The following is a 24,165-nucleotide window of genomic DNA, read 5'->3' on the forward strand; positions in this document are numbered from 1 at the left end:
CTAGAGACAATATCTCTCATCACTCAATACCTAGGTTTCCCTCAAATGTATTCACATCCTACCATACCTTTGTCTGTATACCTTGAAGCTATTTTATCGCCCCCAGAAACCTCCTTTTACTCTCTGTTCCAGACGTTCTAGATGACCAATTCTCATAGCTATTAGCCGTACCCTTATCCTACTCCTCCTCTGTTCCTTTGGTGAGGTAGATGTGAATCCAGGCCCTGCAGCGCCTAGCTCAACTCCTATTCCTCAGGGGCTCTCTTGATGACTTCTGTAACCGTAATAGTCTTGGTTTCATGCATGTTAACATTAGAAGCCTCCTACCTAAGTTTGTTTTATTCACTGCTTTAGCACACTCTGCCAACCCGGATGTTCTAGCCATGTCTGAATCCTGGCTTAGGAAGACCACCAAAAATTCTGAAATGTTCATCCCCAACTACAACATTTTCAGACAAGATAGAACGGCCAAAGGGGGCGGTGTTGCAATCTACTGCAAAGATAGCCTGCAGAGTTCTGTCCTACTATTCAGGTCTGTACCCAAACAATTTGAACTTCTACTTTTAAAAATCCACCTCTATAAAAACAAGTCTCTCACTGTTGCCGCCTGCTATAGACCACCCTCTGCCCCCAGCTGTGCTCTGGGCACTATATGTGAACTGATTGCCCCCCATCTATCTTCAGAGCTCTTGCTGCTAGACGACCTAAACTGGAACATGCTTAACACCCCAGCCATCGTACAATCTAAGCTTGATGCCCTCAATCTCACACAAATTATCAATGAACCTACCAGGTACCACCCCAAAGCCGTAAACACGGGCACCCTCATAGATATCATCCTAACCAACTTGCCCTCTAAATACACCTCTGCTGTTTTCAACCAAGATCTCAGCGATCACTGCCTCATTGCCTGCATCCGTAATGGGTCAGCGGTCAAACGACCTCCACTCATCACTGTAAAACGCTCCCTGAAACACTTTAGCGAGCAGGCCTTTCTAATCGACCTGGCCGGGGTATCCTGGAAGGATATTGATCTCATCAGTAGAGGATGCCTGGTTATTTTTTTTAAATGCCTTCCTCACCATCTTAAATAAGCATGCCCCACTCAAGAAATTTAGAACCAGGAACAGATATAGCCCTTGGTTCTCTCCAGACCTGACTGCCCTTAACCAACACAAAAACATCCTATGGTGTTCTGCATTAGCATCGAACAGCCCCCGTGATATGCAACTTTTCAGGGAAGCTAGAAACCAATATACACAGACAGTTAGAAAAGCCAAGGCTAGCTTCTTCAAGCAGAAATTTGCTTCCTGCAACACAAACTCAAAAAAGTTCTGGGACACTGTAAAGTCCATGGAGAATAAGAACACCTCCTCCCAGCTGCCCACTGCACTGAAGATAGGAAACACTGTCACCACCGATAAATCCACTATAATTGAGAATTTCAATAAGCATTTTTCTACGGCTGGCCATGCTTTCCACCTGGCTACCCCTACCCCGGTCAACAGCACTGCACCCCCCACAGCAACTCGCCCAAGCCTTCCCCATTTCTCCTTCTCCCAAATCCAGTCAGCTAATGTTCTGAAAGAGCTGAAAAATCTGGACCCCTACAAATCAACCGGGCTAGACAATCTGGGCCCTTTCTTTCTAAAATTGCCGAAATTGTTGCCACCCCAATTACTAGCCTGTTCAACCTCTCTTTCGTGTCGTCTGAGATTCCCAAAGATTGGAAAGCAGCTACGGTCATCCCCCTCTTCAAAGGGGGACACACTCTTGACCCAAACTGCTACAGACCTATATCCATCCTACCCTGCCTTTCTTTGAAAGCCAAGTCAACAAACAGATTACCGATCATTTCGAATCCCACCATACCTTCTCCGCTATGCAATCTGGTTTCAGAGCTGGTCATGGGTGCACCTCAGCCACGCTCAAGGTCCTAAACAATATCTTAACCGTCATCGATAAGAAACAATACTGTGCAGCCGTATTCATTGACCTGGCCAAGGCTTTCGACTCTGTCAATCACCACATCCTCATCGGCAGACTCGACAGCCCTGGTTTCTCAAATGCCTCGCCTGGCTCACCAACTACTTCTCTGATAGAGTTCAGTGTGTCAAATTGGAGGGTCTGTTGTCCGGGCCTCTGGCAGTCTCTATGGGGGTGCCACAGGGTTCAATTCTTGGACCGACTCTCTTCTCTGTATACATCAATGATGTCGCTCTTTCTGCTGGTGAGTCTCTGATCCACCTCTACACGGACGACACCATTTTGTATAATTCTGGCCCTTCTTTGGACACTGTGTTAACAACCCTCCAGGCGAGCTTCAATGAAAAGGGTTTCCATGGCCAAGCAGCCGCACACAAGCCTAAGATCATCATGCGCAATGCCAAGCGTTGGCTGGAGTGGTGTAAAGCTCGCCGCCATTGGACTCTGGAGCAGTGGAAACGCGTTCTCAGGAGTGCTTCACCATCTAGATATATCTGGGTTTGGAGGATGTCAGGAGAACGCTACCTGCCCGAATGCATGAAGCCAACTGTAAAGTAAGGTGAACGAAGAATAATGGTCTGGGGCTGTTTTTCATGGTTCGGGCAAGTCCCTGTGTTCCAGTGAAGGGAAATCTTAACACTACAGCATACAATGACATCCTAGGTGATTCTGTGCTTCTAACTTTGTGGCATTTTCAGCATGACAATGCCCCTGTGCACAAAGTGAGATCCATACAGAAATGGTTTGTTGAGATTGATGTGGAAGAACTTGACTGGCCTGCACAGAGCCGTGACCTCCACACCATCAAACGCTTTTGGGATTATTTGGGATGCCGACTGCCAGACAGGACTAATCGCCCCCAACACCAGTGCCTTACCTCATTAATGCTCTTGTGGCTGAATGGAAGCAAGTTCCTGCAGCAAGGTTCCAACATCTAGTGGAAAGCCTTCCCAGAAGAGAGGAGGATCTTATAGCAGCAAAGGGAGCCCTTGATTTTGGAATGAGATGTTCGACGAGCACGTGTCCACATTCTGTTTGTCATGTAGTGTAGTTGCTTTTTGATGGATATCCTGTAAACCATAAATAAATGTTCGTAATGTATAGTACCGGTCAAAAGTTTTAGAACACCTACTCATTCAAGGATTTTTCTTTATTTTTACCATTTTCTACATTGTAGAATAATAGTGAAGACATCAAAACTATGAAATAACACATTTGGAATCATGTAGTAACTAAAACTCTTGGCATTGTCTCAACCAGCTTCACCTGGAATGCTTTTCCTACAGTCTTGAAGGAGTTCCCACATGTTGAGCACTTGTTGGCTGCTTTTCCTTCACTCTGCGTTCTGACTCATCCCAAACCAATTTGGTTGAGGTCAGGGGATTATGGATGCCAGGTCATCTGATGCAGCACTCCATCACTCCCCGTCTTGGTAAAATAGCCCTTACACAGCCTGGAGGTGTGTTGGGTCATTGTCCTGTTGAAAAACAAAGGATAGTCCCACTAAGCCCAAACCAGATGGGATGGCGTATCGCTGCAGAATGCTGGTTAAGTGTGCCTTGAATTCTAAATAAATCACAGACAGTATTACCAGCAAAGCACCCCCACACCATAACACCTCTTCTTCCATGCTTTACGGTGGGAAATACACATGCGGAGATGATCCATTCACCCACACCGCGTTTCACAAAGACATAGCGTTTAGAACCAAAAAGCTCCAATTTGGACTCCAGACCAAAGGACAAATGTCCACTAGTCTAATGTCCATTGCTCATGTTTCTTGGCCTAAGCAAGTCTCTTCTTATTATTGGTGTCCTTTTAGTAGTGGTTTATTTGCAGCATTTCGACCATGAAGGCCTGATTCACAGTCTCCTCTGAACAGTTGATGTTGAGATGTGTCTGTTACTTGATCTCCATGAAACATTTATTTGGGCTGCAATTTCTGAGGCTGCTAACTCCAATGAACTTATCTTCTGCAGCAGAGATAACTCTGGGTCTTCCTTTCCTGTGGTGGTCCTCATGAGAGCCAGTTTCATCATAGCGCTTGATTGTTTTTGCGACTGCACTTGAAGAAACGTTCAACGTTTTTGAAATATTCTGTATTGACTGACCTTCATGTCTTTAAAGTAATGGTGGACTGTCGTTTCTCTTTGCCTTTTTGAGCTTTTCTTGCCATAATATGAACTTGGTCTTTTACCAAATAGGGGTATCTTCTGTATACCACCCCTACCTTGTCACAACACAACTGATTGGCTCAAACCCATTAAGAAGGAGAGAAATTCCACAAATGAACTTTTAACTTGGCACACCTGTTAATTGAAATGCATTCCAGGTGACTACCTTATGAAGCTGTTTGAGAGAATGCCAAATGTGTGCAAAGGGTGGCTATCTGAAGAATCTCAAATATAAAATATATTTTGATTTGTTGAACGCTTTATTTTTGGTTACTACATGATTCCATGTGGGTTATTTAATATTACTACATGATTCCATGTGTGTTATTTAATAGTTTTGATGTCTTCACTATTATTCTACAATGTAGAAAGAGTAAAAATAAAGAAAAACCCTTGAATGAGTAGGTGTTCCAAAACTTTTGACCAGTAGTGTGCATTTTTATATATTTATATATATATATATATTTTGTTAAGAAATCATAATTTAGTGTGTCTGTTAATCCATTGGAGCACAATTTGTCAAATATTTTTTTATGTATTTTTCATTCCACCTCTTAAAAAAACTATATATTGGCAGATATACATCAAATTGTATTGGTCATATACACATATTTAGCAGATGTTATTGCAAGTGTAGCGAAATGCAATATCGGTAATCACTACTTTTGCCTGATCCCTAAAACCTGATCCTTAACCAGGCTCTAATTTAGGAAGTTAATTTCCTTGGAAAGATAACTGCCCCGTGCCTCTCCGTACATGCATCGGCCTACTCTATTTAATTGACAACACTTGTGCACCTGATCTCGCACGCCCAAATAGGAGAGGAGAGATAGGCTATAGCCTATCTTTTTAGGAGTGTGATGATTTGCAGGCAGAGACAAGTAAATGGGTAATCAACATTTATTGAAAAGGGCAACGCTCGCTCAACATAGTATGTGTGTTGCGCCTTTTCAATTATAAATTTTTGATTGCACCTCGACTTATGTTGGTTGAGCGCCCTCCACTTCTTTCCATTATCAATATTTATTTACAGACACTGTAGTAAACTATAGCGTCAAATTTAAAGCTGCAATAATGTAACATTTTGGTCGAACTGACCAAATACCTATAGAAATATGAGTTATAAATCTGTCATTCTCATTGAAAGCAAGTCTAAGAAGCGCTAGATGTGTTCTATGTGCGCTATTTCTATGCTTCCAGTTTCATTGAGACCACATATACTGTATAAGAGGTTGGCTCATGAACTTGAAGCGGCGAATGCTGAGTGTGAGAATAAAGCGACAGAGGTGTTTTTAATACAATAGGAAGGCTAACGCGGAAAGACGACCGTTTCCAAATAAAACGTTTTTTATCCCAAAGTTGTGTGTCTGACTGCCCGCAGCATGACAAATGCAGACTGCGCAGCAATGATTTCTACTTGGAAGTTTGATACAGAGAGATGGTGTTTGTTAGTTTCATGTGTGTTTTACGACTCCAGGGGTGTATGTTGTTTAATTTACCATGGTTGTTGGCGGTTTCTATCAGTGAATAGCGCCTTATATAAACGTGCCATAGTGTTTCTTATTCATTTAGGACCATAGTTATTGGCTAAAATGAAGAGGACCCCAGGTCAATCCATTTGGTGATGAGGAGGACCATGACTAAGATGAGTCATTCCACCTCAAAAAACACAAGAAAGAGGATTTTGACACGCACCATCTCAGATTGTTCTGAAATCGTTTATGTAGTTAGAAACGGATAATATCAGCGTTCCTGAAACATTTTGTTGAAATATAATTTGATCGCTGAGAAATTAAGCTAATTAATTGTACCCAAATTGGCCATTTTAATTTACAGGATTCATATCTTAAATAAATATATGACCTAACATTCGATTTGGACCACAATTCTAACCTAACAATGAGTAAGACATGAAGAATAAAATGGTCAAAAACCTCCCACGGACCACCCACACCCCCTGCCAATCCCACCCCATCAACCAGTATTCACCATCAGTTCTCTGTTTGACAAGTCGTATGGAGCTGCTGCTTGGAGTATTGCTTCTTCATCCTTTTAATGTATTCCCTGTGAATCTGGTGGGTTTTTTCCCTCCCGTTCAGAAAAATTACTATTTAAGTCGCTTGCATTATTTACCATAAATGAATGTGAATGTATCAAGTTTTGTCCACTAGATGCTGTTGGTCCTGATACTTTTATTAATTTAGCTGGTCTCTTGTGTTTTATTAAATGGATCACAATTTCTTTGCAACTTTCAGTAGGAAAGCAATAGATTTAGCTCATGATGAAAATACACTAAACAAAAATATAAACACAACATGTAAAGTGTTGGTTTCGTGCTCTGAAATAAAAGATCTCAGTAATTTTCAATATGCACCAAAAGCATATTTCTCTCAAATGTTGTACATTTCTCCTTTGCTGAGGTAATCCATCCAATAGACAGATGTGGTATATCAAGAAGCTGATTAAACAGCATGATCATTACACAGGTGCACCTTGTGCTGGGGACAAAAGGATACTTTAAAATGTGCAGTTCTATCACAAAACACAATGCCACATATGTCTCAAGTTTTGAGGGAGCGCTGTGTGCAATTAGCATGCTGACTGCAAGAATGTCCACCAGAGCTGTTGTCAGGGAATTGAATGTTAATTTCTCTATCGTTGCTTTTCAAGAATTTGGCAGTAAGTCCAACCTGCATCACAACCACAGACCACATGTAACCACACCAGTCCAGGGCCTCCACACCCAGCTTCTTCACCTGTGGGATTGTCTGAGGGGGGGTGGGGAGTGGTTGCTGAGGAGTATTTCTGTCTGTAATAAAGCCATTTTTGTGGGTTAAAACTCATTCTGGTTGACTGGGCCTGGCTCCCCAGTTGGTTGGCCTGGCTGCCAAGTGGGTGGGCTAATGTCCTCCCAGGCCCACCCACCCATGGCTGCACCCCTACCCGGTCATGTGAAATCCATAGATTAGGGCCTAATGAGTTTATTTCTGACTGATTTCCTTCTATGAACTGTCACTCAGTAAAATCTTTTAAATTGTTGCATGTTGAGTTTTATATTTTTGTTCAGTAAAGGAAGAGAACATTGAACAGAACAAGGTTATGTCAATAACTACATTTTTACAAAAATGTAGATAGAACCTTCTAGACCCAAGCACTTGATCTGTCCAGGCATATCTACATTGTCAACACCTCAGCTGGGCTCTGTTTAAACTGACAGACAGACAGGCAGCAGTCAGAGCAGAAGGTCTTCCAATACATCGCCCAGGCACTCCTCTTTCTTTTCTCAAAAGCCCTGCTTGCATGTGTGTCATTGGTTGATAAGCACACTTTGTGCAATAAACCTAGTGATTTTACCACGCAGAAACAGGTACACTGAGGCGCATATTGATTAAGAAATGCTCAATAGATAAGACTAGGCTGGATGCTGGAAAGGCTGTCTGATGATAAAATGTAATATGCACAACTGTGAGGACGGAAGTTAAGATCAAGCAGAAGTTTATTAGTCTGTAACACATTGGGATACAGCCAGGAGTAAACTGATATGCATATGCATTTAGCGACAGTGAAATAGACGGCTAGGGTTCATACTTCTACTTCTACATTTTTAACTAAATCCATTCCTCTTCTGTGTGACTGCTACAGGATGCGTGAGAACATGTCTGCCATGGTGTGTGTGAAGGAGGAGGAGGAGGACCCTGGGGAGAAGCTGTCCCAGGATGAGATCATCTCCAGGACCAAGCAGGTGATCCAGGGCCTGGAGGCTCTAAAGCAGGAACACAACTCCATCCTGGAGGGCCTTCTGGACACGCTGCACTGCTTGAAGCAGGATGACCAGGGAGTACTGATGGAGGAGAAGTCCCTCATGATCCGCAAGTCCCTGGAGATGCTGGAGCTGGGCCTGAGCGAGGCACAGGTTAGTACACTGTATAGGTCTAGGCTACACGCCTCAGGCTGGGGGAGAGCTAGAGCCCTCTGGGATCTAATCTAATGAACTTTCAAATTAGACAGCTAGATGGAGAACCCACAGGCACCTACCACCTAAATGACCTGTGTCAGTAAATCAGACTACAACCAAGGATTATCCATGAATTATTTACTACTAGTCTTCTCAGTGTTCTTCCGCACCCTTTGGACCTCTTGCCCAGTTGCCTCACCCCTAACCCCCTCGCTGTGTTTGGTCCAGGTGATGATGGCGCTGTCGGGCCACCTGAGCTCGGTGGAGTCGGAGAAGCAAAAGCTGCGGGCACAGGTGCGCCGGCTGTGCCAGGAGAACCAGTGGCTGAGGGACGAGCTGGCAGGCACCCAGCAGAAGCTGCAGAAGAGCGAGCAGAGTGTGGCTCAGCTGGAGGAGGAGAAGAAACACCTGGAGTTCATGAACCAGCTGAAGAAGTACGATAAGGACCTGCTGCCATCGGTGAGTTAACCCACACACACACACAGACTGACTCACACCACCGCATTTCATTTGCCTGGTTTACACTGAATGACAATAACAATCATCTCTCCTCCCTGTTTTCCTCTGTTAGGAGGAGAAGGACTCTGACTCCAGTAAAGAGAATCTGGATGATCTGTTCCCAGACGACCAGGATGACCAACCTCCAGGCAGTGAGTCTTCTTCTTGTACCCATGTCTTTCTCTGTTCCTCACCTCACGTTGCCTCTCCTTGTTCCTACTTCCTACATTCCCTCCCACTCCCTCCAACACATTAACTAGTCCATTTCTCCTCCTGTTGGTCTGAAAGTATGTATCACTATGAGCTTTAAAGTGCTATTAGTCAGAGCTGGTTGAGTGTGGAGGCAGGACAAATGGAAATGGACCCAGTGAGCCAGATCACACAGTCACCAGGTTGGGTTCACTCCAGCAACCAGCATGTACATGAGAGGATCTCAGGCAGAGGGACAACACCCACTCCCCACTAAGCTGGGCAATTATTGACACATTTAAGCAAAGGGGTCCTACGTACAATATCGTATAATGATCCTACACAGAACCACTTCCAGCAAATGGGTAAAAAAGCATCATTCATCTGCATAAGTAACATATTGCAGGGATTTAAAGGGTACATCTCCAGTAATTGCTCCACCACATAGAGAGCTAATAAGATGCAGACAGGGATATGGAGGAGAGAGAGAGAGAGGAGCAGGATCTCTCTAGTCCTTTGTTGTGTTTGTATTGGGCTGTTAATACTTTATTTTATTCCAAGTTTCTGCCTGCTTAATGAGCACAATCTGAAGAGCGAGAGGGAACGAAAGAGAGGATCAAAGGAAAGAGTGGGTCGTGCCAGGAAGCTCTCCAGAATGCGGGGGAGGCAAGCGTCAAATGCTCCTGAGTGCGCTCACATTAATCCTGCCCCCACATGAAGCAGAGCTGACTGAGACAGGGCTCTATGTCTGTCTGTGTAGTGTGAAGTGGATTAGACTCTTCTCCTGTCCTGACTGGTACCTCCCTGAAATACTCTTATGTCTTAGGTCCCTCTCACTGCAGTGGTGGAGATGGTTTAATTGCTTGTCTCCAGCTACACTAGGATTACAAAAGTATGTGGACACCCCTTCAAATGAGTGGATTTGGCTATTTCAGCCACACCTATTGCTGACAGGTGTATAAAATCGAGCACAAAGCCATGCAATCACCATAGACAAACATTGGCAGTAGAATGGCCTTACTGAAGAGCTCAGTGACTTTCAATGTGGCACCGTCATAGGATGCCACCTTTACCGTCAAGTCAGTTTGTCAAATTTCTGCCCTGTTAGAGCTGCCCCGGTCAACTGTAAGTGCTGTTATTGTGACGTGGAACCGTATAGGAGCAACAACGGTTCAGTGGTTGGCCACACAAGCTCACAGAATGGGACCGCTGACTATTGTATAAACCTTCTTTTTTTTAAAGGTCTTAATTTGAAGTTTGTAGCGCATAACAGTTGTCTGTTATCGGTTGCAACCCTCCCTACCGAGTTCCAATCTGCCTCTGGAAGCAACATCAGCACAATAACTGTTCATTGGGAGCTTCATGAAATGGGTTTCTATGGCCGAGCAACCGAACACAAGCCTAAGATCACCATGCTCAATGCCAAGCGTCGGCTGGAGTGGTGTAAAGCTCGCCGCCATTGGACTCTGGAACAGTGGAAACGTGTTCTCTGGAGTGATGAATCACGCTTCACCATCTGGCAGTCTAATCTGGGTGTGGTGGATACCAGGACAGCGCTACCTGCCCGAATGCATAGTGCCAACTGTAAAGTTTGGTGGTGGAGGAATAGTCTTCTGGGGCTGTTTTTCATGGTTCGGGCTGGGCCCCTTAGTCCCAGTGAAGGGAAATCTTAATGCTACAGCATACAATGACATTCTAGACGGTTCTATGCTTCCAACTTTGTGGCAACAGTTTGGGGAAGGCCCTTTCTTTCATGTTTCAGCATGACAATGCCCCGTGTCACCAGCCCGGTACCACCAGTGCCGGCACCAGGCCTACAGTGCGCCTCGGCAGTCCAGAGCGTCCGGCGACAGTACCCAGTCCAGAGCGTCCGGCGACAGTACCCAGTCCGGAACCTCCAACGACGGGCCACAGTCCGGAACCTCCAATGACGGTCCCCGGCCCGGGTCTCCAGCGAGGGTCCCCAGCCTACAGCCTACGGCGAGGATCCGCAGTCCAGAGCCTCCGACAATGATCCACGGGTCAGTGCTACAAGAGCGGGCTCAGTGTAAAGAACGGGGGCGGCGTCCAGAACCAGAGCCGCCACCGAGGTAGATGCCCACCCAGCCCCTCCCATATAGGTTTAGGTTTGCGGCCGGGAGTCCGCACCGTTGGGGGGGGGGGTACTGTCACACCCTGACCTTAGTTATTTTTGCTTTCTTTATTATTTTGGTTAGGTCAGGGTGTGACGAGGGTGGTATGTGTGTTTTTGTCCTGTCTAGTGTTTTTTGTATTTCTATTGGGTTTTAGTATGTCTAGGTAAATGTAGGTCTATGGTGGCCTGAATTGGTTTCCAATCAGAGGCAGCTGTTTATGGGGATCCTATTTAGGTTGCCATTTTCCATGTTGGTTTGGTGGGTTATTGTTTATGTGTAGTTGCATGTCAGCACTCGTGTTTATGGCTTCATGTTCATTTTGTTATTTTGTTTGTTAGGTGTTCTTCGTTTAAGTAAAGAAGAATGTATTCATCTCACGCTGCGCCTTGGTCTCCTCGTTATGAACGTGACACAACCAGAATAGGCTCAACCGCACGAATGCCCGGCAGTCCCGTCTTCAGTTAGCTGTTCGTTCCTCATAAAAATAATATAAATATATAGTGCCTTCGGACAGTATTCAGACCCTTTGACTTTTTCCACACTTTGTTAGGTTACAGCCTTGTTCTAAAATGTATTCAATAGTTTTTTTCCCCTCATCAGTCTACACACAATACCCCATAATGACAAAGCAAAAACTGTAAAAAAAAAAATAAAAAAAATAAAAGTTTGCTAATTTAAAAAACGTATTAGATTTAGGTATTCAGACCCTTTACTCAATACTTTGTTGAAGCACCTTTGGCAGCAATTACAGTCTCCAGTCTTCTTGGGTATTACTCTACAAGCTTGGCACACCTGTATTTGCGGAGTTTCTCCCATTCTTCTCTGCAGATCCTCTCAAGCTCTGTCAGGTTGTTCGGGGAGCGTTGCAGCACAGCTATTTTCAGGTCTCCAGTAGAGGATGACCGATTAATCGGAATGGACGATTATTTAGGGCCGATTTCAAGTTTTCATAACAATCTGTATTTTTGGACACCAATTTGGTAGAGTTGTATATATATATTTTTTCACCTTTTATTTAATCTTTATTTAACTAGGCAAGTCAGTTAAGAACACATTCTTATTTTCAATGACGGCCTAGGAATGGTGGGTTAACTGCCTCGTTCAGGGGCAGAACGACAGATTTTTATCTTGTCAGCGTAGGGGATTCAATCTTGCAACCTTACAGTTAACTAGTCCAACGAGTTGCCACAATGTTACAATGATACTCCCCCGGCTGTGTCCAGGGTCCTGTAAACTGTGGGACCTTATATAGACAGGTGTGTGCCTTTCCAAATCATGTCCAATCAATTGAATTTACCACAGGTGGACTCCAATCAAGTTGTAGTTACATCTCCAAGATGATCAATTAAAACCGGATGCACCTGAGCTCAATTATAGCAAAGGGTCTGAATAATTATGTAAATAAGGTATTTCTGTTTTTTATTTTTAATACATAACATTTCTAAAAACCTGTTTTCACTTTGTCATTATGGGGTATTGTGTGTAGATTGCTGAGGATTTATTTATTTTAATCCATTTTAGAATAAGGCTGTAATGTAACAAAATCTGGGAAAAGTTAAGGGGTCTGAATACTTTACGAAAGGCACTGTATTGTAATAGTTTTCTTCTGGGGAAAGGGAGGCGGACCAAAATGCAGCGTGGTTAGTTTTGTGCATCTTTAATAAAGATGAAAGTACAACAATCTACAATACAAGAACCGTGAAAAAACCAAAACAGTCCTATCTGGTGCCACAAACACAAAGACAGGAACAATCACCCACAAAACCCAACACAAAACAGGCTACCTAAATATGGTTCCCAATCAGAGACAATGACTAACACCTGCCTCTGATTGAGAACCATATCAGGCCAAACATAGAAATAGACAAACCAGACACACAACATAGAATGCCCACCCAGCTCACGTCCTGACCTACACTAAAACAAGGAAAACACACACGAACGATGGTCAGAACGTGACATGTATATACATACACTCAAAGGCCGTTTTATTAGGTAGACCCATCTAGTACTGGGTCGGACCCCCCTTTTCCTCCAGAACAGCTTGAATTCTTTGTACATGGAAACGTTGCTCAATTGGTATTAAGGGACTTAACGTGTGCCAGGACAATATTCCCCACACCATTAGATCACCGCTGTGCCATTGACACCAGGCAGGATGTGGCCATAGACTTATGTTGCTTATGCCAAATCCAGACTCTGCCATCAGCATGACACAACAGGAACCGGGTTTCATTGGACCAGGCAGAATTTGCCCGTGCTTAGCTGCATTCCGTTTCTTTTGTATCCTGAAAAACTCCCAAGTCCTTAACGATTACAAGCATACCCTTATATGATGCACCAACCACTTTGCTTGAAATTATGGAGAGTTATACTCAGTCATGTGTTTTATTGGATTTGCCCCAAAACATAACATTTTGTATTCAGTTTTTGCAGTATTACTTTACTGCCTTGTTGCAAACAGGATGCATGTTTTGGAATATTTTGATTCTGTACCGGCTTCCTTCATTTCAATCTGTCAATTAGTTCAGTATTGTGGAGTAACTATGTTGTTGATCCATCCTCAGTTTTCTCCTATCACAGCCATTAAACTGTAACTGTTTTAAAGTCACCATTGACCTCGTGGTGAAATTCCTGAGCGGTTTCCTTCCTGTCACGCAACTGAGTTAGGAAGGACGCCTGTTTCTTTGTAGTGACTGGGTGTTTTGATACACCATCTAAAGTTTAATTAATAACTGCACCATGCTCAAAGGGGTATTCAATGTCTGCTGTTTACATTTTTTCCCATCTACCAATAGGTGCCCATTTTTGCGAGGCATGGGAAAACCTCTATGGTCTTTATGGTTGAATCTATGTTTGTTTGAAATTCACTCCTAAAATGAGGGACCTAACAAATACTGTAATTGTATGTGTGGGGTGCAGAGATGAGGTAGTCATTCAAAATTCATCTTAAGCACTACTATTGCACACTGTCCATGCAACTTATTATGTGACTTGTTATCAAATGTTCAACTCCTGAACTTATTTAGGCTTGCCATAACAAAGGGGCTGAATACTTATTGACATTTCAGCTTTTCATTTTTAATCCATTTGTAAACATTTCTAAAAATGATTGTGAGGTATTGTGTGTAGGCCAGAGACACACACAATCTTAATTTAATCCATTTTAACACAACAAAATGTGGAAGAAGTCAAGGGGTGTGAATACTTTCTGAATGACCCTGTGTGTGTATATTTATTTTGACGGTTATTTTATTGTCATGACGGCCTTCATCCATAACCGTCGGTTACACAGTAATTGTGCCAGCCCTAGCTTTTCCATGCTTGTCGATTAGAATTTGTCATTCCTGTCGCGAACTTGCAAACAGTCTTAGCTCTATGGAACACCTGGGATCATTTGTTACTGGAGAGACATTTTTGGTACTTTGGGTGTGGTGGTGAGGGTTATTACTGCAGAGGACCACTGCTTCTTCAGCCCATTGGTCCTCCTTCAGAGTCAGTACAGAGCTGTGGGCCTCGAATGAGAAACCCAATCAGGTGATTTCCAGACCTCTTGCTTATAACACACACACCTCAACCGTACATATTTTCACACAATCTCTCATGCAGTGATATGAGACATTTGGATGGTTTCCCGACCCAACATACTTCATATGTGCCTGTACAGTGTCTCAATTTCTCCACTCTACCGGTAATTTTGTGTGTGCGTGCGTGTGTGTGTGTGTGTGTGTGTGTGTGTATAGTTTATGTTATGTTAACCCCTCGCCCGTCCCCCTCCTCTGTGTGTCTCCAGTCCAGCAGCCCCACGGTAGTGCAGCAGCAGCCGCCGCCCAGCAGGGTGGCTATGAGATCCCGGCTCGCCTCAGGACCCTTCACAACCTGGTGATCCAGTACGCCTCCCAGGGCCGTTACGAGGTGGCCGTGCCCCTCTGCAAACAGGCCCTGGAGGACCTGGAAAAAACATCCGGACACGACCACCCTGACGTGGCCACCATGCTCAACATCCTGGCCCTGGTCTACAGGTCAGCCTGGGGAAGGGGCTCTGGGGTGGGGAGGTGGGTCGTGGTGGTTGGTATTGGCTGTGGATCAATTATAGTCAATATACACTGAGTGTACAAAACATTAGGAACACCTTCCTAATATTGAGTTGCACCCCCTTTGCCCTCAGAACAGCCTCACTTCATCGGGGCATGGACTCTACAAGATGTCGAAAGCATTCCCACAGGGATGCTGGCCCATGTTGACTTCAATGTTTCCCATAGTTGTGTCAAGTTGGCTGGATGTCCATTGGGTGGTGGACCATTCTTGATACACATGGGAAACTTTTGAACGTGAAAAACCCAGCAGTGTTGCAGTTCTTGACACACTCAAACCGGTGCGCCTGGCACCTACTACCATACCCTGTTCAAAGGCACTTCAATCTTTTGTCTTGCCCATTCCACCTCTGAATGGCACACATACATTCCATGTCTCAATTGTCTCAAGGCTCAAAAAGTCCTTCTTTAACCTGTCTCCTCCCATTCATCTACACTGATTGAAGTCGATTTAACAGGTGACATCAATAAGGGATCATAGCTTTCACCTGGATTCACCTGGTCAGTCTATGTCATTCCTAATGTTTTGTACACTTGCTGTATGTTTGATCCTGATTCGACAAGATGTCAGCTTGTATAGTAAGAATTGTGAGCGGCTAGTTCTGGGAAATGGGAAGAATCATTGATTGCAATGCATGTTTTTAAACCTGACAATACTTAATATGGGTCTATTCAAGACAAAACATTCGTCCATAACAAAGCGTTGTGTTGGACAAAATGGTTATTTATGTGGGGAGAGACTTGGTTATGATCCCCAATGTTGTCAAACTTGTACTTGAGACCCCGTGGCAGTGATGTAGTCAAGTCACTAAACCTCGAGGTCGAGTCCGTGGTGTCCGAATCATTTATACAAGTAGCTTTCCAACAATATGAAAATCACGACATTGGTCCGAGTGAAGTCAGAGTCCTGGACTTAAGTACTACAACACTGCCCTGTGGTAATAGGCCTCACTGTCAGAGAAACCACGGTAACATGCCCCATGAGTCCTCTCTCTTTTTCTCTCTCCTCTATCAGGGACCAGAACAAATACAAAGAGGCAGCCAACCTGCTGAATGACGCTCTGGCGATCAGGGAGAAAACTCTGGGCAGGGACCATCCAGCGGTGAGTGTGGTTTCTCATCACTCTGTGTCTCAGCAGTATTTCTGTAACCAGCCAGCCAGGAAGGTCCACTAACTGTGCCGACCTCAACAGGCTTGTGTCTCTGACTCTCCCTGGACCTCCAGTTCCCTCAGTGCACACTCAGAGCAGCAGAGGTTAGGCTCTCTATCACCCCCTCGTGTCTGTCACATGTGGGACCCAGACCACCCTAGTCTAAATCAAAGGTCACTGTGGGTCCCTCTGTGGTCTCAGTGGTCAGGTGGTCTGAGTGAAATGCACGTGGTGGAGATTCATCCTGCTGATTGGGATATAATTAAATAGCAGTAATCACTTCGTGCCTCCCCTCTTTGTCTTCCTCTCATCTGTCGGTTACACCTCTAATTGGTTAAATTCACCAGATCAGTTGCACTCTGCTGCCGTGGTTGAGCTTTGTGGACAGTCAATTATACATGCACAGATGATTTAAGGCTGTCCTAAGAGTGTTTTCTTTCTATTTCTGTGTGTGTGTGTGTGTGTGTGTGTGTGTCAGGTGGCTGCTACACTCAACAACTTGGCCGTGCTCTACGGGAAACGGGGGAAGTACAAAGAGGCGGAGCCACTTTGCAAGCGGGCTCTGGAGATCCGGGAGAAGGTGGGTCAGAGGGCGCTGGTCACTACAAGGCATTGTGGGAATAGAGTGCTAACACTGCAGAACGCTTCTGATTCCCGCTCCTCTCCAAATATATCTTGCTCAAGTTTCAAAGAACTTTGCTGTTCCTTCGAAAGTTTTCCTCTTAGTTAAACACAACTTTTTAAACTTATTTTCTGTCTATATGTTCTCCCCTGCATTCGCTCCCTCCTCCCAAGCCTCCCTATCGCTTTGTGTTGTTCAAAGAGGAACTGTGACTTTGGAGAGAGTTAAGTCCTGGGAGGGTTCATTATTTTTGGCTGCACAAAATGGGATGCTTATAAAGGAGAAGCTCAGCAGTCCTGGAGATGCAAAGTGCAGTGTCTCTATTTATCCATCTCCCTTTCTGTTTCACTCTCTCCCTTTGTGCCTTTTCCTCTCATTCTCCCTCTGTGCTAAGAATGACACGTCTACTCCCTCTGTGATGTCGTCTGTGCTAGAGCTTAAGGACAGCGGAGACATTTTATTTATATTCTCCACTTCTTAAACTGATGATAAAGCTCTCTCTCTTGAGCTTAGAGATTTGCCACCCAGCTTTCGGCAACGGAGGAAGGAAGAAGGCTTTGCTGATGCAGGAGGAATTTTCCCGCAGTTCTCTCTTTTAATAGCAAGCGCTTTTCCCACTGTGTGAGCTGCCTCAGTCCTTGGTTTATCCCCTAGGGATGAAGATTAGGAGGAGGAGGGAGGGACTCTCTAAAAAGTTCCCCAGTAACATGCATTAGCCTGGTCTGGAGTTCAAAGAAGCACTCCTCAATAAAACTCTCTCAATATATCACCCAGACCTAGCAGTTGTTTCCTTTTTGAAATCCCATACTTCTAATGATGTTAACAGTAAACCCTTTAAATCCACGTAGAAGCTTCACAGGAGAGAGGGGGAGTGAGACCTGTATACATTCAGGTTGCTATTGATAATTCAGAGAGAAACCGTCAATCAGAGTAGAGCTGGACGACATGGACAAAAATAACAATAAATTGCCTGAATTGATACGATAAACAGAACGATAAGTTTATAATATTAATCTGCACTACAGTTTATTTTTATTTTTATTATCCTTTAAACTACTACTACTAGTTTGATGGTTGTAGCCGTCAATTGTCCCATTAACAATCACCCGTATTAGTACATGTATTTCTTTTAAAACTTCTCTAGTATAGTCTACTTATCATAATAAACGATATCAGCAAAATGCCTGCGATTAAGTGTTCATTATGGTCGGTATCGAGCATTTTTTGTTTATCTTCTCAGGTCTAAGTCAGAGAGACTACCTCCAAATGACTACCACCCATGGGAACTCACGTCTGTAGCCATGAAGTGCTTTGAAAGGCTGGTCATGGCTCACATCAAAGCCATTATCCTAGAAACCCTAGACCCACTCCAATTTGCATACTGCACCAACAGATCCACAGATGATGCAATCTCTATTGCACTCCACACTGCCCTTTCACACCTGGACAAAAGGAACACCTATGTGAGAATGCTATTTATTGACTACAGCTCAGCGTTCAACACCATAGTGCCCTCAAAGCTCATTACTAAGCTAAGGACCCTGGGACTAAACACCTCCCTCTGCAACTGGATCCTGGACTTCCTGACGAGCCGCCCCTAGGTGGTAAGGGTAGGTAACAACACATCCGTCACGTTGATTCTCAACACGGGGGTGCGTGCAGAGGTGCTTGCTCAGTCCCCTCCTGTACTCCCTGTTCACTCATGACTGCACGACTCCAACACCATCTTTAAGTTTCTTGATGACACAACAGTGGTAGGCCTGATCACCGACAATGATGAGACGGCCTATAGGGAGGAGGTCAGACCGTGTGGTGCAAGTACAACAACCTCTCCCTCAACGTGATCAAGACAAAGGAGTTGATTGTGGACTACAGGAAAAGGAGGACCAAGCAAGCCCCCATTCTCATCGACAGGACTGTAGTGGAGCAGGTTGAGAGCTTCAAGTTCATTGGTGTCCACATCACCAACAAACTAACATGGTCCAAGCACACCAAGACAGTTGTGAAGAGGGCAAGAGAAAACCTATTTCCCCTCCGGAGACTGAAAAGATTTGTCATGTGTCCTCATATCCTCAAAAGGTTTTACAGCTGCACCATCGAGAGCATCCTGACGGGTTGCATCACTGCCTGGTATGGCAACTGCTCGGCCTCCGACCGCAAGACACTACAGAGGGTAGTGTGAACGGACAAGTACATCACTGGAGCCAAGCTTCCTGCCATCCAGGACCTCTATACCAGGTGGTGTCAGAGGAAGGGCCTAAAAATGGTCAGTCTCCAGTCACCCAAGTCATAGACGGTTCTCTCTGCTACCGCACTGCAAGTGGTTCCGGAGCACCAAGTCTAGGTCCAAGAGGCTTCTAAACACCTTCTACCCCCAAGCTATAAGACTCCTGAACAGCTAATCAAATGGCTACTCAGACAATTTGCATTGCACCCCCCCTTCTACGCTGCTGCGACTCTCTGTTATTATCTATGCATAGTCACTTTAATAACTCTACCTACATGTACATATTACCTCGACACTGGTGCCCCCGCACATTGACTCTGTACTGGTACCCCCTGTATATAGCCCCGCTATTGTTATTTACAGCTGCTCTTTAATTATTTGTTATTCTTATGTCTTGCTTTTTTTTGTTGGTATTTTCTTAACTGCATTGTTAAGGACTTGTAAGAAAGCATTTCACTGTTGTATTCGGCGCATGTGACAAATAAAACTTGATTTGATTTCATTAGCAAGCCTCTGCAACCCAGGCCTCTGTCACTCACTGTATAGAGGGAAGGAAGATCATAATTTCTCTGCTAATGAGCAGTGAGCCTCTCACTCCTAACTCCCAGTCTCTGTGTGTCTTTCTCTCAGTGAGTCAGTCAGAGAGACAGAGTTAGCCCTCAGCTCTGTCCTCCTTCCTCACCCAACCCCTTAATGACACCTCTCCTCTCCACCAGCTCTGCTCTGACTTCACCCGCCTATCTAATGGTCCAGCCAGATCACATAAAGGACAGAACTGAGACTATTATTCTATCCAAAGTAATGGTGATGGGGTCTCTTTCTGTTGTTATAAATATTCCCTTTTCATCCTTTCACTTTGAGATGCTTTGATTAGCGTGAACCATTCTTGCTTTATTACTCACTGTTTTGTTATATTAACATGGCCTCCCCCCATCTTCTCCTGCCCAGGTTCTGGGTAAGGACCACCCAGATGTGGCCAAGCAGCTGAACAACCTGGCCCTGCTGTGTCAGAACCAGGGCAAGTACGAGGAGGTGGAGTACTACTACCAGCGGGCCCTGGAGATCTACCAGACCAAACTGGGCCCTGACGACCCCAACGTGGCCAAGACCAAGAACAACCTGGTGAGAGGGTCACATAGGGGTTAAGAGATCACTGGCTTTGTGTGATGACTGCACATTTTAGAATGAGTTATGAGAAGAAGAGTTTCTGACGTTTTGAAGGTCATATTCTTACATATTCATATTCGGTCTCTCTCATCCTCTCACAGGCGTCCTGTTACCTGAAGCAGGGGAAGTTCAAGCAGGCTGAAACTCTGTACAAAGAGATCCTTACCCGTGCACATGAGAGGGAGTTTGGCTCTGTAGACGGTAAGACACACACAGCAATCAAGTATCATCTGTCGTTTGATGTAAAGGTGAATGTTTTCACGCTGCTGTCATCATTTTAGTTGAAAAGCTTCTGAAAACAACAATGACCTTTCAGTTGAATGCTCTAATGGTTTGAGCCAGACCATATCCTGCTGTCTGCCTGAATGTCAGTCAATATTTTCTTTTGACCTGCGTGTGTCTGATGGTTGGTTGTTGTTTGTCTCTGACTGCAGATGAGAACAAACCCATTTGGATGCATGCGGAGGAGAGAGAGGAACAGAGCAAGGTGAGAGAGAGTGTGTGTGGTGTGGATGATGGAGAGTCCACTTTCACTAAGAGCCATGGTATTAGTCACTGCTGATGCTGTGGATTAACTTTCACAACTGACAGGGGAAAGTGTTTCCGTCACGGTGTGAAAGGTTTATCGATTTAGACGGCGGAAGAAGAAATCGTGACCGACCGTAATCTCTCAATTTACCACCACTAAACACTCATGTATTTTGGTGCCGCATTAACGATCTCTCAAATCAGCTAATTTCATATTTTCATATCTGATGTAATCCAAATCTCCTTTCATGGTTCCGTGTCATTTTTCAAGAATTAGCTGGAATATTTAGGCTGTTAATTAATGACCAACCATTTTACTATGGTGGTAGATTTCTGTCATTAGCGTTTCAAGTCCTTAAATCCTAACAACTGATGGATGTGGTGGTTCATCTCTAGGGAAAGCAGCTGGACGGCTCCCCGTTCGGAGAGTATGGAGGCTGGTACAAAGCCTGTAAAGTAGACAGGTCAGTCTTAAGTATGGAAACTATAGTGGTATGCCTATGGTCCTGTATGTGATTACATTAGTTCATGATGTGTTTATAATGTCTGCCCCAGCCCCACAGTGACCACCACCCTGAAGAACCTGGGCGCCCTCTACAAGCGGCAGGGTAAATTTGAGGCGGCAGAGACCCTAGAAGAGGCCGCTATGCGTTCCAGAAAACAGGTGGGACCACTGTCCTCTTCTGCCACTTACCTGCCTGAATAATAGATTTGCCAGCCCAGGGTCATGTGAAACCGGGTATGTGAACAGACTGGAGGAGAATCGTTGGTCCAGCTGTCTAAACTGAAATACTAGCAGGTCTTGGTTGTAAACCAATCCATAACAAAATCCAACACATGATGTGATGTTGATCACTGAGAGTGTGTGTGTGTTTCCTGTCCACATGGCCAGGGTCTGGACACGGTGCACAAACAGCGTGTGGCGGATGTTCTGAGTGAGCCAGAGGCGCGGGAGAAGCAGTGGAGCCGTGAGAGCCTGACCTCCGACGCCACGGTCAAGTATGAGAGTGGCCCGGACGGGGGCGAGGAAGTGAGTATGAGCGTGGAGTGGAACGGGGTAAGTACAGTACACAGCCCAGGCCACACACAGTGAGTAGGAAGGGGTACAGACACACCCCTTAGATCCTCCTAGAGAAAAGCCCAATTGGGATGGAAAATATTTGATATGATTGGCTTTGTGATTAATATCTCATCTGATTTCTCAATTTGCTTTGAAAACGTCTCTAGAAATGATCAATGTTAAGATGATACATTACAATTGATGATTTATTTAATCTACTAATGAGCAGTGAACAGTTGCTTCTGTCAAGGAGGATATTACTGAACATTTAAAGTTATTTCGTACCTACTCTTAAAGTGCATATCCTCTACAACTTGTCAATTATTTGATGAGGACTGAGTTGCCAGTGGTAACCTTGGTGGTAAATGTCCTAGATTCTATATGACTCCATATTATTTGATGAGGACTGAGTTGCCAGTGGTAACCTTGGTGGTAAATGTCCTAGATTCTATATGACTCCATATTATTTGATGAGGACTGAGTTGCCAGTGGTAACCTTGGTGGTAAATGTCCTAGATTCTATATGACTCCATATTATTTGATGAGGACTGAGTTGCCAGTGGTAACCTTGGTGGTAAATGTCCTAGATTCTATATGACTCCATATTATTTGATGAGGACTGAGTTGCCAGTGGTAACCTTGGTGGTAAATGTCCTAGATTCTATATGACTCCATATTATTTGATGAGGACTGAGTTGCCAGTGGTAACCTTGGTGGTAAATGTCCTAGATTCTATATGACTCCATATTATTTGATGAGGACTGAGTTGCCAGTGGTAACCTTGGTGGTAAATGTCCTAGATTCTATATGACTCCATATTATTTGATGAGGACTGAGTTGCCAGTGGTAACCTTGGTGGTAAATGTCCTAGATTCTATATGACTCCATATTATTTGATGAGGACTGAGTTGCCAGTGGTAACCTTGGTGGTAAATGTCCTAGATTCTATATGACTCCATATTATTTGATGAGGACTGAGTTGCCAGTGGTAACCTTGGTGGTAAATGTCCTAGATTCTATATGACTCCATATTATTTGATGAGGACTGAGTTGCCAGTGGTAACCTTGGTGGTAAATGTCCTAGATTCTATATGACTCCATATTATTTGATGAGGACTGAGTTGCCAGTGGTAACCTTGGTGGTAAATGTCCTAGATTCTATATGACTCCATATTATTTGATGAGGACTGAGTTGCCAGTGGTAACCTTGGTGGTAAATGTCCTAGATTCTATATGACTCCATATTATTTGATGAGGACTGAGTTGCCAGTGGTAACCTTGGTGGTAAATGTCCTAGATTCTATATGACTCCATATTATTTGATGAGGACTGAGTTGCCAGTGGTAACCTTGGTGGTAAATGTCCTAGATTCTATATGACTCCATATTATTTGATGAGGACTGAGTTGCCAGTGGTAACCTTGGTGGTAAATGTCCTAGATTCTATATGACTCCATATTATTTGATGAGGACTGAGTTGCCAGTGGTAACCTTGGTGGTAAATGTCCTAGATTCTATATGACTCCATATTATTTGATGAGGACTGAGTTGCCAGTGGTAACCTTGGTGGTAAATGTCCTAGATTCTATATGACTCCATATTATTTGATGAGGACTGAGTTGCCAGTGGTAACCTTGGTGGTAAATGTCCTAGATTCTATATGACTCCATATTATTTGATGAGGACTGAGTTGCCAGTGGTAACCTTGGTGGTAAATGTCCTAGATTCTATATGACTCCATATTATTTGATGAGGACTGAGTTGCCAGTGGTAACCTTGGTGGTAAATGTCCTAGATTCTATATGACTCCATATTATTTGATGAGGACTGAGTTGCCAGTGGTAACCTTGGTGGTAAATGTCCTAGATTCTATATGACTCCATATTATTTGTGTGATAGCTAAGGTTATAATGCTGATTGACTGTCTGGCCAGTTTGTAGTTATAATCACCTCCTCTGTTCTACACTAATGCTTCTAGTCTACACTCATGCTTTTAGTCCTCAACTGAGTGAATACTCCAGCTGCTTACATAAAATTACTTATCAGACCTTTGTGCCGGCAAGTTACTGTGTCTAGTATAGAAGCCATATGTTTTGTATGGTTCTATTTTGTTTTCAGCAAACAGTATATTGCACACAACAAACTCGTCCTTTCCATGCATTAGTCTGACAACTGTATGCTATTCTCACTGGCTCTATCCGATTACTGCAGTAAAGTCCTCTTGGTCACAGCATATGTTTGCAAATCACACCACACTCTCTGCTGTAGTCTGCTATTCAGAACTACCCTGCTCCCATAGCAACAGTAGCCGTAGTGCCCATGACAACCAATCAGCATCTCCTCCTTGGAGTCCCCTGCCTGCCTGGTGTGCCCTCAGCTC

At 44.2% G+C, this 24,165-nt stretch overlaps 1 protein-coding gene across 8 annotated transcripts in view; it reads left to right on the plus strand.

Annotated features, from left to right (window-relative positions):
- The window catches only part of LOC115146143 (kinesin light chain 1-like), a 38,148-nt gene that overhangs the window by 6,154 nt on the left and 7,829 nt on the right, over nt 1–24,165 (plus strand). For 6 of the 8 annotated variants that reach the window (XM_065004199.1, XM_029688008.2, XM_029688009.2 and 3 more), the window contains exons 2-13: nt 7,803–8,073; nt 8,344–8,574; nt 8,687–8,765; nt 14,731–14,959; nt 16,047–16,134; nt 16,661–16,762; nt 19,980–20,153; nt 20,300–20,399; nt 20,633–20,685; nt 21,123–21,190; nt 21,282–21,390; nt 21,619–21,783. In XM_065004199.1, the coding sequence (XP_064860271.1) occupies nt 7,804–8,073; nt 8,344–8,574; nt 8,687–8,765; nt 14,731–14,959; nt 16,047–16,134; nt 16,661–16,762; nt 19,980–20,153; nt 20,300–20,399; nt 20,633–20,685; nt 21,123–21,190; nt 21,282–21,390; nt 21,619–21,783 (1,668 nt within the window). In that variant the 5' untranslated portion in view covers nt 7,803. The remainder of the gene's footprint in view (nt 1–7,802; nt 8,074–8,343; nt 8,575–8,686; nt 8,766–14,730; nt 14,960–16,046; nt 16,135–16,660; nt 16,763–19,979; nt 20,154–20,299; nt 20,400–20,632; nt 20,686–21,122; nt 21,191–21,281; nt 21,391–21,618; nt 21,784–24,165) is intronic. The other 2 variants (XM_029688011.2, XM_029688007.2) reach the window with 1 other exon arrangement.

This window comes from Oncorhynchus nerka, linkage group LG18, assembly GCF_034236695.1.
Source record: "Oncorhynchus nerka isolate Pitt River linkage group LG18, Oner_Uvic_2.0, whole genome shotgun sequence".
NCBI classification, from domain to species: domain Eukaryota; kingdom Metazoa; phylum Chordata; class Actinopteri; order Salmoniformes; family Salmonidae; genus Oncorhynchus; species Oncorhynchus nerka.